This window comes from Cygnus olor, chromosome 2, assembly GCF_009769625.2.
Source record: "Cygnus olor isolate bCygOlo1 chromosome 2, bCygOlo1.pri.v2, whole genome shotgun sequence".
Lineage (NCBI taxonomy): Eukaryota > Metazoa > Chordata > Aves > Anseriformes > Anatidae > Cygnus > Cygnus olor.
The window spans coordinates 43,973,599-43,990,073 of NC_049170.1; the positions used below are offsets into that span (position 1 = coordinate 43,973,599).

Here is a 16,475-nt window from a genome sequence, read left to right on the forward strand (position 1 = left end):
AAGGGAAGAAAAGGATGGAGGCTGAGACATTCACAGGCTGTGTGTGCTGCTGCTGAGGTAGCTCCTGACTTGTGATTTAGCAGTGAAATAAAGATGTGCAATAATATAGAGTGGTCTCTCTTTCTTCTCATAGTAAATCTGCTTCCTTTGGAAGGAGATGCAAGATGTCTTGCTGGAGCCTGTCCATGTTTAGGTGCCTGAATACAGGAGACAACTGTTTCTGCAAATGCACAGCTCTTCTAGTCTCCTTCCACCATGATTTCCATCTATGCCAGTAGCAACACTGTATAAATCCTGTAATGCTTATGCATACAGCTAACTGAAATGGTCCTGGGAAGCATCTCTAGGATAAAGAATGTGAAAAGCTTGAAGCAAACATGCCAAATAGTTTTTATTTCATGAAGCTAGATGAGGCTTGGGTTTTATTCCCTGTCAGTTCTGCCACAAAGAGACTTCTTTTTCCTTTGAAAGGGTTGCATAAACATTTTTAACTGTGTTGCTGAGTTAACCAGTCAGGATGAATGCTGCAGTTTTTGTAATGTTAACGTCATTGGAGAGGAGTCACGGAATATATCACAGGCGTTTTAAATATAGTTTGCAAGTATGGTTTTAGTTCTGCAATTTTAAAGCTACTTCTGAAAGCAAAACTGCATAGACAGATCCAAGCTCAACACCTGCTTTCATACCTGCTCGCTTGCACCAGCAAAGCGAGACAAGATCCATCTCATCTACTAGGCAACAAAGCCTTTTTTTTTAAGTGTCTAAGTAGTCTGATACTTTTGAAGTTCTCAGCATTGCAGAAAAAATATGGCATTTATTTAAGGGTTTGAATATGCAATTAAGCATCTAATTTTAAACTTGCCTGCTCAATAATATTGGACTTTGCTACAAAGTTGTTTCCTTTTTATGGTATCTGCCAACTGCTGAAGTATGCATTAGTACCTTTGACGTATTAATGCAGTCTGGTAATGGAGGTACCTGATCAAGTGGCAGGCAAATGATCACAAAATAGATGTCCGAGGTAAAATCATAGACTGCAGTAAACAAGGGAAAACTGCCTGCCTTTATGATTTACTGATGAGTGAAATCCATACCTGACTTGAAGAACTGGACCCAGCAGATGAAGCCCTTATAGTCTGATGAGCCATCCCCCCCTTTCATCAACTACCACATGTATTATTTCTTCTTTCTTCTTGACGTTTTTTCCTCCCTTTCGCAGAGTCATTTTAGACAGCATCATGGTATGTTCCTGTAATTCTAAATAAGAATATTCCGACTTGCTCGTAAGTTCAAATCAAATACTTAGCTATTACCAATACACACGATTAGATTATCTAGCATGATGAGCTACAGGCCTTTCCCAGTTCCTGAGCAGAGTTTTCTCCATCTGAAGTCCTGAAGCAAGTTGTGTACTTCTGTACACATGAATGACTGTGAGCGCTCCTCAGGTATTCAGCTGCTGGTCTTTGTTTTACAGTATAGCATACCTATCACGTACTTGCCATGTCCTGTGTGCTAGAAGCTCACTGAGATGGCATTTGAATATAGCCATAGCCCAGTTATTCCCAGCAGGGAAGTTTGTTATCAAGTCAGCAGGAAAAGTGGTGCTCTTGGCTCCAGCAGATGCACCAGTGTCATCCAGTTTGTACTGATCTGTTGAACAGCAAACGTAATGCAAGGGGCAGTCAAAATATTAGGAGACAGGCTTTAACACGTCCGAAGCTATCTCCGTATTTAACATGCTGAAAAGACAAGCTAATAATGAAAGACTTGTCTAGCTGTCTATGTTCTTTTGACTCCTTAGGTATTTGGTAGATGCTGTTGGCCAGTGTGAACTTTAAATCAATTTATTGTGTATGTAAACATGCGCAATAAAACCATTTGCCGTATCATTTAACTATACACAGAGTGAATTGTTGACCATGAGCTGCTCTGACCTTTTCAGGTCTAATCAAGAAATTTGAAATATTATTTCAGCTTGTCAGCTCCAGTAATATGCAGTAAGAGTGTCTGGCTCTAACCGAAAATGTCAGACGCGCTCTAATATGCAACCCATCAAAGTTACGATGCATATGAACAAAGAACTGGTTAAGAATATAAATCTGAAACATCCATGGTGTGTCTCAGTTGCTTAGATAAATTGTTCTGCCATTTATATGGGCTAGCTAAAAACACGCGTTAAAAGCAATTCTTTGGAATACGTGCAAGATATATGGCCATTTATGTATTAAAATGGTCTTCAAAGAGAGATGGTAATAACACGTTAGAATATTACTGGAAAAAAAAACAGTTAACAGTGAGAATACCAATGCTCTAGTTCATGCCTAGCTAGCTTCACTGTGTGGTTATGTAAGGTTAGTGGTCTCATGTAACTTCAAAATTTTCCTTTTTAACTGTAATAATTTGCTGCTTGTGAAGTTTTTGCTATTTTCAGAAATAATCCATTGTATAAGCTGAGATGTTCTTATCAATCTTATTTGGGTTGAATTCAGTATAAACATTTTTCATAGTCTTGCACTTTTTATTAAAAAAATCTGGCTATTTTTAAAAACTCTCTCAAAAAGAACACTGTTGTCAGTAGGTGTTTAATGATGTTTAATTTCTTTGTTTTCTTTGTCTCTTCTCCCAAGTTTCCTTGATGGTATTGTACTAGACGCTTAGATTGAGGATAAATCTGTCTTTGAATTTGCTGAGTCCAATTATTCATTGATTTAATCTATGGATGATGAATTTAAATTTAGATTAATGCGGGTGGACACAACAGAAAGCAACTTTGTATCCTAAGAAAAGGGCATTTTGTGAGCTAAATGGTCTATCAAGATCGTATATTCTGAAAGCAGTTGTTGCACTGAAAATCAAGTTGTTTTTTAATCCAATCGTGTAGTCTGTGCAATTTAAGGCATTATTAACTGAATTGCTACTATTAGTAAAATGCAGTTGGAACTAGAATTAGAGTGAACTATCAGAAGCATTGCTGAGACAGTAACTTTCTATTAAAAGAGCAGTGCCTATTTTAAATCTATATAACTATTGAACTATTTGAACCGTTTCTGTGAAGCAATGCTGCCCTCCCCTGGTGTGCTGCAAGCATTAGGAATTGTTAGCCCAGCCCAAGCAAGTTCTAGGACTTCTTATTCAACAGGAATGGCTGAAGTGGTGAAAATGGTGAAAAACTGCTCTTAAAAAGACCATTATTATTTCTATTAAAAGACAAAAATAATTTTTTAAAAAGTGGGGCTTTTTGTGGTGCTTTTTATGTATGCATGGTGCAGATGTGGATGAATGTACAAATAATGCAAGGGAATATCCTATGAATACACAAGACAACAATTTGAGGGCTGAATTTTGTTTGGGTGACAATTTGGAAGAGGAAGTGAAGGCAAAACAAATAGATATCAGCTGCTCAAAGTTAGCAGGACAAATTACAGTAATCTTTGGTTTAACAGGATAGTTTTGTCTTGTATGTATTGTTTTGAGATTTATCATTAGTGTTTACATACTAAATTCTGCAATTGCAAAGTAAATGGGATCATGACCAAGAATTTCCATGGGAACAAGATCAGCTCTGGTGCAAATGGAGCTGCAGCAGAACTGCCATCTTCCGTCAAGGGCTATTGACTGCAAAGATGCCACCATAGACTCAAGAAGCCCATCCACAACAGATACCTGAAAGCTGGGGAAGTAGACCAAGGAAATATTGTTGCATGATGTATTCTTACATCTGTTGCATGATGTACTCTCATACACTTCTTCAGGCACCTGTTATTAACTACTGCTGGAGACAGGGTATTGAGGTAGAAGTTTCTCTAGTCTGTCCTGCTATGGCTCTTGTCTGTTAAGTAATGTTCAATGTGTTGCTATTTACTTTAGTTTTTCCTTCCAGCCACTTCTCATTCCTAGGCAATTTTACCATTGTCCGGATAGCAGAAAGAGATGAGCCTTCTTCAAACAAAAGAATTTTAGTTCCCATATCTGACTCCAATAAAGTGCTTTTTTAAATATTTATATATATATATATATATGTGAAAGGTATAAAATAGTCCTTTCTTTTTAAAATTAAGATTTTATAATAGCTGGAAAACTTGTAAAACACACAACTTTTCTCCCCTTGGCATATCTACTTGGCTTTCGTTTTGTTTGCTCCCCATCCCCCTTGATGCACTGGAGATCAGGTAACACTAGCGGAAACTGGGGAGACTCCATTAAAATCCCTGGCTGATGTATTTTGTTCATGACTTGGTTGTGAACAGATTGCCAGATTCAGGATCATGCGGGAGGTGTTTTTTGTTGGATTTTTTTTTTTCCCCAGACTGGTGGGCTAGGAATTGCTTGAGTGTGGGTTCTTGTCTGCTTCTTATGGTCAGGTCACCTAGGAGATGTTGTGAGAACTGTGGAAAATGGTGATATTCCCAACCTGACCTGCTCTTGTCCAGCAGTACATTACAGTGGTGGCTGTTGATTTTTACTACTGTAAGGTCTATAGTACCTTATAGTATAATAGCATAGTACCTTATAGTATAATTTTACTATTATAAGGTCTTGGGAGTTGATTTGTATCTCTGGTGCCTGACAGTCCACAGAGCATGTGTTTTATGGACCATTTTGACCTGGATCCCAACTGCTCATGATTACCCATGATTGTGGCAGGTGGCACCTGGAGACCCCAGTGGTACTTCACAGCCTTCTGTTTCTAAAGTGACTTTGCTGACTGCAAAATACTACTATTACCTTCCTGCATGTAAGCTAGTAGGCTAGTATTCAAACACAATTCTCTATGATGTTTTTATAATATTTTTATATTATCTATAATGAGAGATCTTTTTGAGAGCTAGCTATAAAACCACCACAGCTATGGCACCATAATAGTGAAAGGTGTTTCTCTTTGTGACATCCTGCCACAGCAAAAACACTTTTATTTGTTCTTTTTTGTTAGATTAGTATTCTGTCAGTATAGCACCCCAGCTCGGCTCATTAAATGGTTATCTGAATGGCGGTAGCATTGTTATTTGACCTAGAACAAATGTATGAGGTCTAAGACTGTGTAACAGTTTTCTTTCTTCTCCATAACTTTTGCAGGTATTAGGGCTGCTGGTGTGGACGCTGATTGCTGGAACAGAATATTTTTTATATCCAGCCTTTGGCTGGGTGATGTTTGTGGCTGTGTTTTACTGGGTTCTCACTGTCTTCTTTCTGATCATCTACATGACCATGACCTACACCAGGATCCCACAGGTGCCATGGACCACAGTGGTAAATAAACATGTTCTTTGTTGTTTCAGCTTTGCTGTGTTATGAAGAAAATAAAATACCGATGCTTTCTACAGTTGTAGTTAACCAATTGCACTGGTGCTTTTTGCATTTTTTCCCTACTTTCTTTGTGTCTGCATACCCGCCATGTCTAACCTTCATACTACCCAGACTCTACTACCCTTTTAAAACACTCTCCCTACGATGTTTCAACTTTTTGTTCATCGGTTGATCTAGTGACTTGATTTTTAATAATGTGTGTGTGACTCATATTTATGCACAGTGACCTTTTTTTTTCTCCCTGTAGTGATTACACTCCATGAGTCTGTTGCTGCCTCTGAGCAGCCATATGGCTTAAACAGTAGAAATCTCTACTTAAGTCAACACCATGAATTGGAAATGGGATCATGGATCTTAAAGCATGAGTCTTCCTCTGCTAAATCAAAAGAGAAGGTGGTTCAGAGGTAGCAGGAGTCCCACAAGCAATATTTAGCCTACAGTGAAAATGGTGCTGCAAATCATTAGTATTATATATATATGTAAAATAGATGCCATGTGATCCTTTGCTTTTAGCTCAAGACTTAATGAAGATTAGATAAACAGCTAATGTAATTACAGAAAAAAAAATCACAGGCCCTTGAAATTCAGATCCAAGTTTTGTGGTTTGAACAAACCCTGCTAGCTATACATGGTAGCAGTATATTTTTACATGATTTTCATAGCATGTTGGTGTTCAGGGCAGTAGATCCTCAAAGTCATTGTCACGTAAGCCAACTGCTATTTGTTACCCATCCAAGAATTAATATAAATTTGGTTTTGCATTTGTCTGATACAACGAAATGCTGCTTTTTTTTTTCCCTACTAGCTAAAGACTATCAGCGAGAATTCTGTTAGTTTTATGAAAAAAATGTATTTGGCTTCTGTGTTGCAAACAGCTTGTTATCGTCTATACTGTGTATGTGACTAAAATTGAATACACTTTTCACCTTCCCATTTGTTGCTGTAATAAATAGCCAGCTATAGCAATTACTAATAAGAACAACCAGGATTCTGTTCAGACAGCTTCTCTGTTTTCAAGTTTCATGACCAGCAATTACCATTAAGGCTATAACAGTGCTATAGAAATGTTGGGTTATTTCAATTACAGCAGTAATGTGTCTGGATACATTTAAAGGTGGTGTCCCTCCCCCATACATTAGATGTAAGTACATTCAAAAAGAAAGCATTTTTGTATCCACTGGGATACAGTTTTAGTTATTACCCCTCTTTCATCAGTTTAACGCTATCATCAGGCAACAGCTGCATGTAAATGGGTTGCCCCTGATCTATGTGGTAGACAAGCTGGAGTTTTTGATTTGTTTCTACTTGAAATTGAGTGTATTTCTTGCTCTGAGTTCCAAATATATTGTAGATAAGATCACCCAAATGTGGGTCCAAAAGGTAGTCTACCTTTATAGTAAAAGATAATACAAAGAGAAAAGAAATGCAAAACAAATCAAAAATGTTTGCATTTCAGCTTGTTTCGCCCTAGGGTATTAAAAGAGCTATTGGGAGCAGCCTGTGAAATGAAATTCTGCTGCTCCTGGCTGGCCAAGAGTAACACTGGGCCTCTTTTCAGAGAGATGTTTTTTATGTTTTCATTGAAAGGGGCAGGACACACACACACACCTTTTGAGTGAGTTTATACCCACCTCCCCCCCATTCTCCAAAGTATCAGTCTCTGCTAGTTATTGCTCTGCCTCCTCAGGCGACAGTTATCTCAAACTGTGCCGATTGTATGCAGTACCCAAAATTACATCTGGACTTCTTTGTCATAAATTCAGTTTTTGCAGGTTAAGCACATTACCAAATTGCTTAAGATGCAGTTACTTTACTGCAAATTAACCCAAAGGATGTGCTTCAGAACTGACTCTCCTTAATAATGCCAGTTCTTTGCTAAAACAATCAATGGAAGCTTTTAAAATCTGGTAAATTTGAATTTAAGAAGCAGATGGTAATTTAGCATGAACCATTTGGTTTGAGTAATATATTGGCAGTAAAGGCCCAATCAGCTAGCATTGCATTCCATCTTCCCCAGCAGTGTTATTTCCCAAAGCAGCACTTCTAAAAAATTATGTGCTTTTTTTCCTTTTCTACATGACAAGATATTGCAGGGATTTGTAGCTTTCCAGAGTAATTGAGTCTTTTTGGAACAGGAAATTTAAAAATAACAACAACAAATACTCCAGGCAATCAAATTTGAAGTTTGAAAATCAGTGCTTTACAAAAGTTGTGCTTGCCAATTGTTGGCACCCTGTCCTAAAATTGACAGTTTGATATTTTATTACTGTAATACTTAGATAGGAGAGATGAGATTTACACGTAGAGAAAACGTGTTTTATTAGATGAACTGATAGAGGTGAGATACCACTCATGAATAAGCTCATGAATCAAACTGAAGTCCCTGGCACTGGACTCCATCCGAGTGCTGAGGCACTGCCCATGGTTCTCTGCAGAAACATGGGTAAGTGGCTCTTTTCCCAACGTCCTGAAGTTGCAAGGACATAGGAACCACAGGAGAATGTGAATGCCCTTCGGCCTGCTCTGCATTTGGTCAGGCCGTTCATGGACCGACATGTTAAGAGGCAACTGCACAGTGTGCTGCTCTCTAGAGGGGCCTGCAGTTGAGACAGCGAGAGTCTGGGAGGTGGCTTCCCTTCAGAAAGTTTTGAACCCTGTCTGTCATGGGAGTGTGCAGCCAGGCTCCTCCGAGTCTGAAGTAAGCTCTGCCTGAGCCAAACGTCCTGCAGAAGGAAGGATGTGAGGAGCTCCCATACCAACTGCTTCAATCGGCTAGTCCATGCTTTGGTGCACTGAGGGAGGTGCTGGGGCAGACACAGGTGGCTGCTGCCTTCCTAATTTCTCATCTTGGCTGCAGCTCTTTTTTTTTTTTTTTTTTTTTTTTTTTTTGGATTGTGCCAGAGTTGTTGACTGGTGAATTCAATAATGAATAATTGATGTATATTGCCAGCATCCTCTGGGTCACACTATGGAAATTAGTAAGTTGGAGCTGCACCAGTCTGGCAAGGCTTAGAGACAACTGGGACAACAGATTTAAGGGTTATGATATTTGTGTGATGCTCGGGTACAAAGATAGGGCCAGAAGCTGAAGGGAGCATATCATCTACAATACTAGGACCTTGTCTAAATTGACAGTTATTAATTCGTGCGATTGTAACTAGGTGCAAAGAATGTCAGGAGTATTCCACTTAAATACAGCACCTGTGAACTAGAAGTGTATTTTATGGCCAAATTCATGTGCCTTAGACAAGCAGCAGGGGGGAGTTTTAGGGGATTTTTTTAAAAAACAAGAATGAACTTCCTACAGCCATGACAAAACAGTGAGTAAGTAAATGTCAAAGTATTAAAATTCCTTTAAAGAAAAACAAACACCTATACCTTTTTGTCTGTCTTTCCTCTCCTCACACTTTCGGCCTCCCTTCCTTTCCTGTTCTCTCTCACATGCAAAACCAGAACAAACTATTCTTGTTCATTCTCTGTAGTGTTGTGTGAGATCAATGTTATCTGCTTTGCTTCGTTTGTAGTAATGAGCATAGATCCCTGGAGACATTTCTCTGCTCCTTAGAAGAGAAAATGTCGCATCTGCCGTGGATGGGTCTTTTCATCATTCAGACTGTTCTCCTCCTTGGTTTTATGTTTGTTTGTTTTTTGTTTGTTCATTTTCTCCTCTCAAAAACAGGTAGAAGGGAAAAGTACTGAATGGTAGAAGAATAGTGACTAAAAATTATACCCTCTTTATTTCCTTCAAAAGCAAAAACAAAGTTTTTGAAGCATCATAAGTATTCTTCATATGCCCAGGAACCATTCATTCTGACAGCATATTTTTTGTAGATTAGGAATGTAATCAAATTGCAGTTTTGTTTCCTTTTTGTTCTTCTTTTCTTTTTTCTCTTCTCTTCTCTTCTCTTCTCTTCTCTTCTCTTCTCTTCTCTTCTCATCTCATCTCATCTCATCTCATCTCATCTCATCTCTTTTATCATGTAGTGTCATATTCTTACTGCTTAGCATCTAGATTGCAATAACCAAACTGTGTTCCCATTTTCACTTTTGGAAAATCACAGCACACCCACTTTAAAATAAACTTTTCTGGATTTAGTGTGATAGAGAGAGCAGTTGGTCCAAACCATGCATTAATATTTACAAATGTTAAAAATAAGCAGTTAAAATCTAATCTTACAGGTAGAAGCTTGAAAGAAGGTAAAATCATTGAGAAACATATTTTGTGCGTACATCACATGTCCATGTTATGTTTCAGAGGAGAGCTTTGTAATGTCTCAACAGAAAATGGTAACAAATGCTTTGTCATATGAATTGCTAATTTTCCTTTGTTTTTCAACAGGGTCTGTGTTTTAATGGGAGTGCCTTCATTTTGTACCTTATTGCTGCCATTGTAGATGCATCTTCAGTTACCAAAGAACTGGACAGTCACAATTACAACAGTTGGGCAACTTCTTCAGTGAGTTCATTTTCTGGTTCAATCAGTTCAATCTCTAACTAAGTTATATCAAACAAGGGCCCTCTGGAAGTGAGGGTGGAAATGCACATGTTCTGGATTTTTAAAAGCTGCAGACTGCTATAAAAACTCACACACAAAATCTATAGATAGCTGTAATTTAGTTCATAGTTTTTGGAGACAACTAGAAATTCAACCAGGAGATGACTGTCACATCTGAAAAAGGCTGTAATGCTTTTGAGGTCATACTGCTCTCCCTTCCTTGCCCCAACTTATTACTAACTTTCTGGCAGAAGTTATAGTCTGTACATCAGAGTAGACAAATCGGGTGAGCACCAGGTTTGCTTAGTGCATTTATACAACTTCAAAAGCAGTTTAAACTAACTCAGCTGACTTTGCATGGATGTGGCTAAGGTACATTTAGCTTTCTGTAGGCTAAGCCATATACAGAGCACCTGTGGGAAGGCCCTGAAGTGATATTGTCATTTCCACAGTGATCTTCCTTTTCCAGCCTCACCTTTTGATAATCCTTCTGAGCTGGGTGGGCAATGCTTGAAAAATCACATAACTCCCAAGTGTTTTAAAGTGGCTGCAAATCATTAGTGTCTGACATTACTGTCTTACTACTTAGATTTGTGAATCTGAAGCTGTCAATGTGGGTAAAAAACAACTTTTTTATATATATAAGAGCTGTGTCACTTAATGAGTAGGTGAAGATATTCTCTAGCTAAGTTAAGGGAGTTGCAAAAGAACTTTTTGCATGTTTTGGCAACAGTAGAAAAATTGAATTTTATAGAGTAACTCTGAATTACAGCTACCTTGCTGACAGTTAATGCATCTGCAGTTGTCTTTTCTGGACTATTCACGAATTCTGTCTTCCATCTGAAGCTTGTTTTACACAGTGATGAACACAGAGACTTGAACACTTGCTCTGTTTTTGTCTTGGGAATGGAATATCTACATCCCTGTCACTTCAGTGCTGTTCAGGTTCTTCTCTTTGCAGTTTGTAATTATTGATCAGTTACTCAGCCAGTGCTGTTGATGGGAGCTTGCTTGCTGCTAGATAAGCTTCCATGCTGATAAACATTTTATGCAAAATGCAACAATGCTCAGTGTCTCATGGGATATTTGGAATCTCTTCTAATACCCCTTAATAGTGTTTATCTAATGCACTGTCTAAATAAACTATTAAATGTAGATTCTTGCTCTCTGAACCCATTAAGGGTTTCATGGATAGATATTTGTGATAATTTAGCAAATCATCCATCTCCTACAGTTGCTCTCTATTGGAAAGATTTTGGATGGAGCTTTTATTTCCTAAGAAACAACAGTCTTGTGAAGAATGCTACCATTTTCTATTGTAATCGATTTTTGCATTATCATCTACAGGTTTTGGGGTCACAGATTAAATTTACATTAGATCAGACTCACCAAAAGTCCTCTATCGGGGGGCCTAGGTTTGCTGTCTGTTTACATGCCTAGCAATGCCTTGCTCTCAGAACTGAAGTGCCTTCCTGGGCCAATAATGGAAGCAAGAAATGCTAGTAGAATTACAGAATATTTTTAGGCTGGAAGGGACCTCTAGAGGTCATCTGGTCCCACCTGTCCTCCTCCAAAGCAGGGCTCACTTGTACCAGGCTGCTCAGGGCCTTGGCTAATTGAGTTTTGAGCATTTCCAAGGATGGATATTCCGAAACGCCTGTGGACCCCTGTTGTCCTATTTGACTACTCTCATTGCAATATTTTTTTTTGCTAATATCTAACTGAAGTTTCCCTTCTTGTAACTTGTGTTTGTTCTCTCTCGTCCCTATCACTGTTGACCTCCAAGAAAAGTAGTGTTAATCCTCTTTGCAGTGTCAGCTTTATTTGGTTCGGTTACCAGCACAAAACATTCTGGCCTTATCATAAGCTATTTTGTACAACATGCAGTGATTAGCAGGAACTTAACCACTGGCACCGAATTGGACTTTATCAGTACAACTGAAATAGTTCACAGCTGTTCTTTGGTTTCTGGGTGCATATGCTGCAAGGACTGCAGAAGCAGAACCACTGATACTCTGTAGTTCTTAAAATCTTCAAATATAGAATAAATCTAGCGTGCTATAGAAGGTTCGTTCTGCAGTCGATTTCTGAGAAAGGAGTAATATCTCAACGTGGTTGCTGTCACCGTTATTTGCTCTGAGGAACACCTTTATGCATTAGTAGAGGACCACTGAAATTAGTAACCTGATTGGTACTGCCGTTTGAGAACATGCCTAGGCCTGAATTTTGAATCCAGGTCTCTTCTGTAAACAAACTACCTGGGTGCAAGGTATGCCACGCTGAGGCATGGGTGGGCTTTAGGCAATTCCTGGAGCACAGCAGCACTGTGGGAATGTGAGCTTGAGCACACACTGTCCCATGGGCTATCCCTCAGTCTTTACCAGAAATTGATGTTACAAGCTGCACACATAGGATTAGCAGGTGTCTGGTCCACAAGATCCATACTGAGGCAATATAATGTGGAGATAAGTATTGAAATAGTCCACGTTTTGGCTGCTTCTAGGGCCATATTTCTACATATAAGCTTACTTAGACAGTGTTGGCTGTGTTGGCAAACCAAGTAAAAGGAGGACACCATTTTAGTAAATCTAGTACTTTTCCTTTTTCCAAATGCCATAACTAATTTTTCATAGAAATGAGAATGCTCTCAAATACTTGTTTTCTAATATATATATATTTTCCCCTCTCTCTACAGTTCTTTGCCTTCGTGGTTACCTCCTGCTATGCTGGAAATACGTATTTTAGCTTTATATCTTGGCAATCAAGAACTTTGCAGTAAATATTTTGTTAAAGTGAATTCTATAGTATGAACTACCTTGAGGATTATACTCTTGATGAAAGCTTGGAAGAGGGATCGGATCTTTTCAAACGTGTCTGTTAGAACTGGCAATATATTTTAACTGAGATTAAAATGGGTATTTATAATACAATATCATATTTAGTGACACCTAACATTGACTTTGTACTGTATAATAAAATTTTATACTGCTTCTTTTAAAATTAACATGGTATTTTTCTAGACATTGTGTAGATCTTATGACTAAACCTTTAATAAACTTTGCTGAAATGATGTGCCAATTTTGTAAATGTAACTTCTTAAATGTGACAGTTGTATTTTGATACTGAATGCTACGAATCAAAACTAAGATTGATATTGTCTAGTTATTATGAATAAAAAGTGACATTGTGCAGAAGAAAAACCCTAAAAGCTTTAAAAATAAATAAATAATTGACCCAACTTTGCATGTTTTGTAACCTGGGAGTACAGGTTTGCTTTTTTATCTCTTTTTCGGAGGAAAGTATATGCTACTTAGAATTTTGATGGTGCTGTCAGTTTACATATTTTAATAGCCTCTTTTAGTCATGAGATTGGTTCTGGAACCTATTAATGTATGTCTGAAGCTTGCTTGAAGGAGTGGTGCGTCTGAAACACATTATCTTAACAGGTTTCTCAAATCCAGCAGGCTCCAAGGCATAAGTCTAGACAACAGGCCTGTAATGCTCAGTGTTTAACCTACAGAACACCTACTAAAGGTATAATTTTTGTTTCTCTGAGAACTGTTTCTTTTTTCATTCTCTCTTTTTTCTTTTTTTTTCTCCTCAGATTAGGCCAGTAATCTGTCCTAAATAAAATCTGGGTATCAAAATCTTATTAAATGATACAAAGATTAAGTCCATAGAAGAATTGTCAAGACACTAGTGAATTTTCTCCCTCCTTCCCTCTTTATTGGCATCATTTGTGTTGTTAGTTTAACAAATGAAGTTTTTAATTTGACTCACATTTAAATAACTTTGAGTCAAACAGAAGTATGATGGAAGATTATGACTTTCAAGACAAATACCTTTGAAAATGACTTTCAAATAGAAATTACCTAAGGAATGTTTTCCAGGAATTATGTGAAGAGTAAGATTGTGATTATTTTGTGATATTATTTCAAGTTTCATTTAAAACTACTGATAAATCCCTTATTCCTGCATTAAGAGGATTTGGCCTCTTCCAGTCTTCAAAGACATTGTTGAACTAATGTATTTGGTAGTAGAGAAATCTTGCTGCTTCAAAGAAGCATTTCTCCCTGTGAGTAAATGGTGTGTGCTTACTTACGTGCATGTCCTGCAGCTAGGGAGATTTATCAGCAGCCAGCTAATTCTATTCTCAATCCCCTTGGTTTGTTCTTGATTATCTATTGGAGTCACAGGATTTCAATGTAAGGGAAGCCAAGATATTATTTAAATACCTATATTTGTCTGCAGTTGCATCTGGCCTGCATAACAAAGGTCAGGCTGTCTGCTGCTTGCTAATATTATCCCGTCCTGAGAATGAAGAAGGGCTACCAACTATGCATTTTATCTGCATGGATAAAATGTGTCATTAAAATCCCATATGCTCTTTCCCATTGCTGGAAAAGAATCAAAGGCATAAAATGATACAAATGTCACCTGATTAAATGTGATTAGAAATATAGCCAAAATTAAAATCTCCTGTGTGATTTCCCATCTGTAAAAATGCTTGAGTAGTAATAGAAATTCTTTCTTGCATGATATTTGACATACATATCTAAGTTCAAAGAACATGACTGTGTTTGCATGAATGTTTCATGACCTAGTGGTAACTGTGATGTGTGGTCTAACGCCATAACCCTGACAACATTTGTGGATAGAGGCAGCAAGAGGGAGAAGAGCTACAAGGGAGTAATACAATTCATCCAGTTTACCAAAAAACATCATGGGAACTGCGTGTTAGAAAACAGCCACTGTATGTCAGAGTAAACCCATTAATGAAGGGTACAAACACACTGTTGCCAGCTAGGGAATGCTTCTGGCAAAATGTCTACCTCATCTCTGAGTCTTCAGCCCTGATTCTCAAGGGAAGACGTGCAGAATGTCTTCCAAAGGCAAGTCTGGGAATTAAATTTTTAACTCTGCTGAATTAAAAAAAAAATACATACTAGGCACCAATTTGTTCTGTGTTTGGCCTCGCTTTGTTTCCCAAACCATAACTTATCTGCCTTGTTCTTTCCCTTTGAAAAGATAATCATCTTACTTCCCATGCTATTTCTCAATTTTCTTATTTCCCATGTCTTCCCCAGCTACCAAGTGATTGTTTTTCAAGTGATCTGCATGTCTAGTTAAAATTGGATACAATACAAGCTGAGAATTACTTCTGACGGTTTCTGCTTCTATTTCAGGCCTGAAAAAAGGCAAAAGCATCCAAAAGGTCACGGGTTTCTTCCAGATGTGTTAGTCTTAAATAGCAACTTGCCAACTATGACCTGTGCTTCTGTATATTCTAATACTGATAAAGAAGATAACCCAGCTGTGATTTATCACATAACAATTAAAACAAGAGTTGTGGCTGTAGACATTTCTTTTGGTGTGTAAGATAGAAAGAAGCCTTAGTTAAAAGTAAACTGGGAAGTGATGAAATCCTTAGCAAAATTCTTGAGAATTATAATCAAAACTGGAAATTCAGCGGTGTTTTAGACTCGAGTCTGTGCCGGTGGTTTATGGAAAATGCCATATTTCTGAGTAGAAAATATGACTATTATTCTACATGCATTCGTGTAAAGGTATTTCTATTTCACTGGGCTAAACTCGGATCAGCAGGGTCGCAGTCATATACATACTTTCATGAGAAATTAAGAACTAAACTAGCTGAATCAGCAGGTAAGAAAAATATGTTTCTTAATAGAAGTACAGAAATTACTAGAGCCTTCCTCCACAGGGCCTGCAAGGAAACTATAAATGCGGAACAGTATGGAAAATAAAAGAGCTAAAAAATAAAAAGCTGTTAAAAAAAAAAAAAAAAAGCTTTCTCATCATTTTCCTCGTGTAGATTGGTAATGTTGCAGCTTTGATATCTAATGACATGAGTTAAAATTTGGTGGGAGAGGTAGTATCTTTTATTGCAACTACTGGTTGGCCTAGTAGAAGCCAAAACCTCTACTGCTTGGTCTATCGCAAGCCATTGCCTACACTCGCAAACCCCGTCTTGCTCATGTAAATTACTTATGCTAGACCCTATCTGTGCTGGAGATCACCTGAACTTACCTGTCTTCACTCCTAAGACAATCTTAGTTGCTCAAGGACCTCTTAATTACTAAACATGAAGAGAATACGCATCCTAACTTCAGAAGAAAGCGTAAGATGGGGTTACTCCTCTAATGAGTGTAAAAGCTCCATATACCCAGCTCAGAGGCCTCCTATTGCCCTGCTTATCAGAAAGCAAAAAAAGTTATTTTTAAACCTGAGGAAATATATAGCTTCCTTTACTGAGTGTTAGTAACTCCGCATGATTTAACCCAAAGCGTGGAGCTGGGGTGCTCTGCCAGTCATTACAGTCTTGCCTGCCGTTCCCCATTTAACGCTAACGTTTGTCGCGAATCGGACAGCTTATGGTTTGGTGGGGTTTTTGTGGTGCTTTGGTGGTTCGTTGTGTAGTTTTGGTGAGAGAGCACGCTCCGTGCAGGAAGATGCTGCTTGCAGCACCCCTCGCAGGACACCTCAGCCAAACCACCACAGGCCGAGGGGCCGCTGCCCGCCGGCGGGGGCCGAGCCAGCTCCTCTCTCAACCCCCGTCCCCCTAAACCCCCCCTCGGCCCTCACCACCGCCACCCTGCCGGCCTCCCACCCCCGCAGGCCGGGCGGGGAGGCTCTGCGCTCCGCCCTGCCCCTC

The 16,475-nt window shown here is 38.6% G+C and overlaps 1 protein-coding gene across 1 annotated transcript in view; it reads left to right on the forward strand.

The window, feature by feature from the left end:
- CMTM8 (CKLF like MARVEL transmembrane domain containing 8) overlaps window positions 1-13,984 on the forward strand; it is a 36,968-nt gene extending 22,984 nt beyond the window's left edge. The window contains exons 2-4 of the mRNA XM_040548902.1: window positions 5,077-5,250; window positions 9,647-9,763; window positions 12,498-13,984. Of these exons, the coding sequence (XP_040404836.1) occupies window positions 5,077-5,250; window positions 9,647-9,763; window positions 12,498-12,581 (375 nt within the window). The 3' untranslated portion in view covers window positions 12,582-13,984. The remainder of the gene's footprint in view (window positions 1-5,076; window positions 5,251-9,646; window positions 9,764-12,497) is intronic.
- Window positions 13,985-16,475: the final 2,491 nt, after the last annotated feature.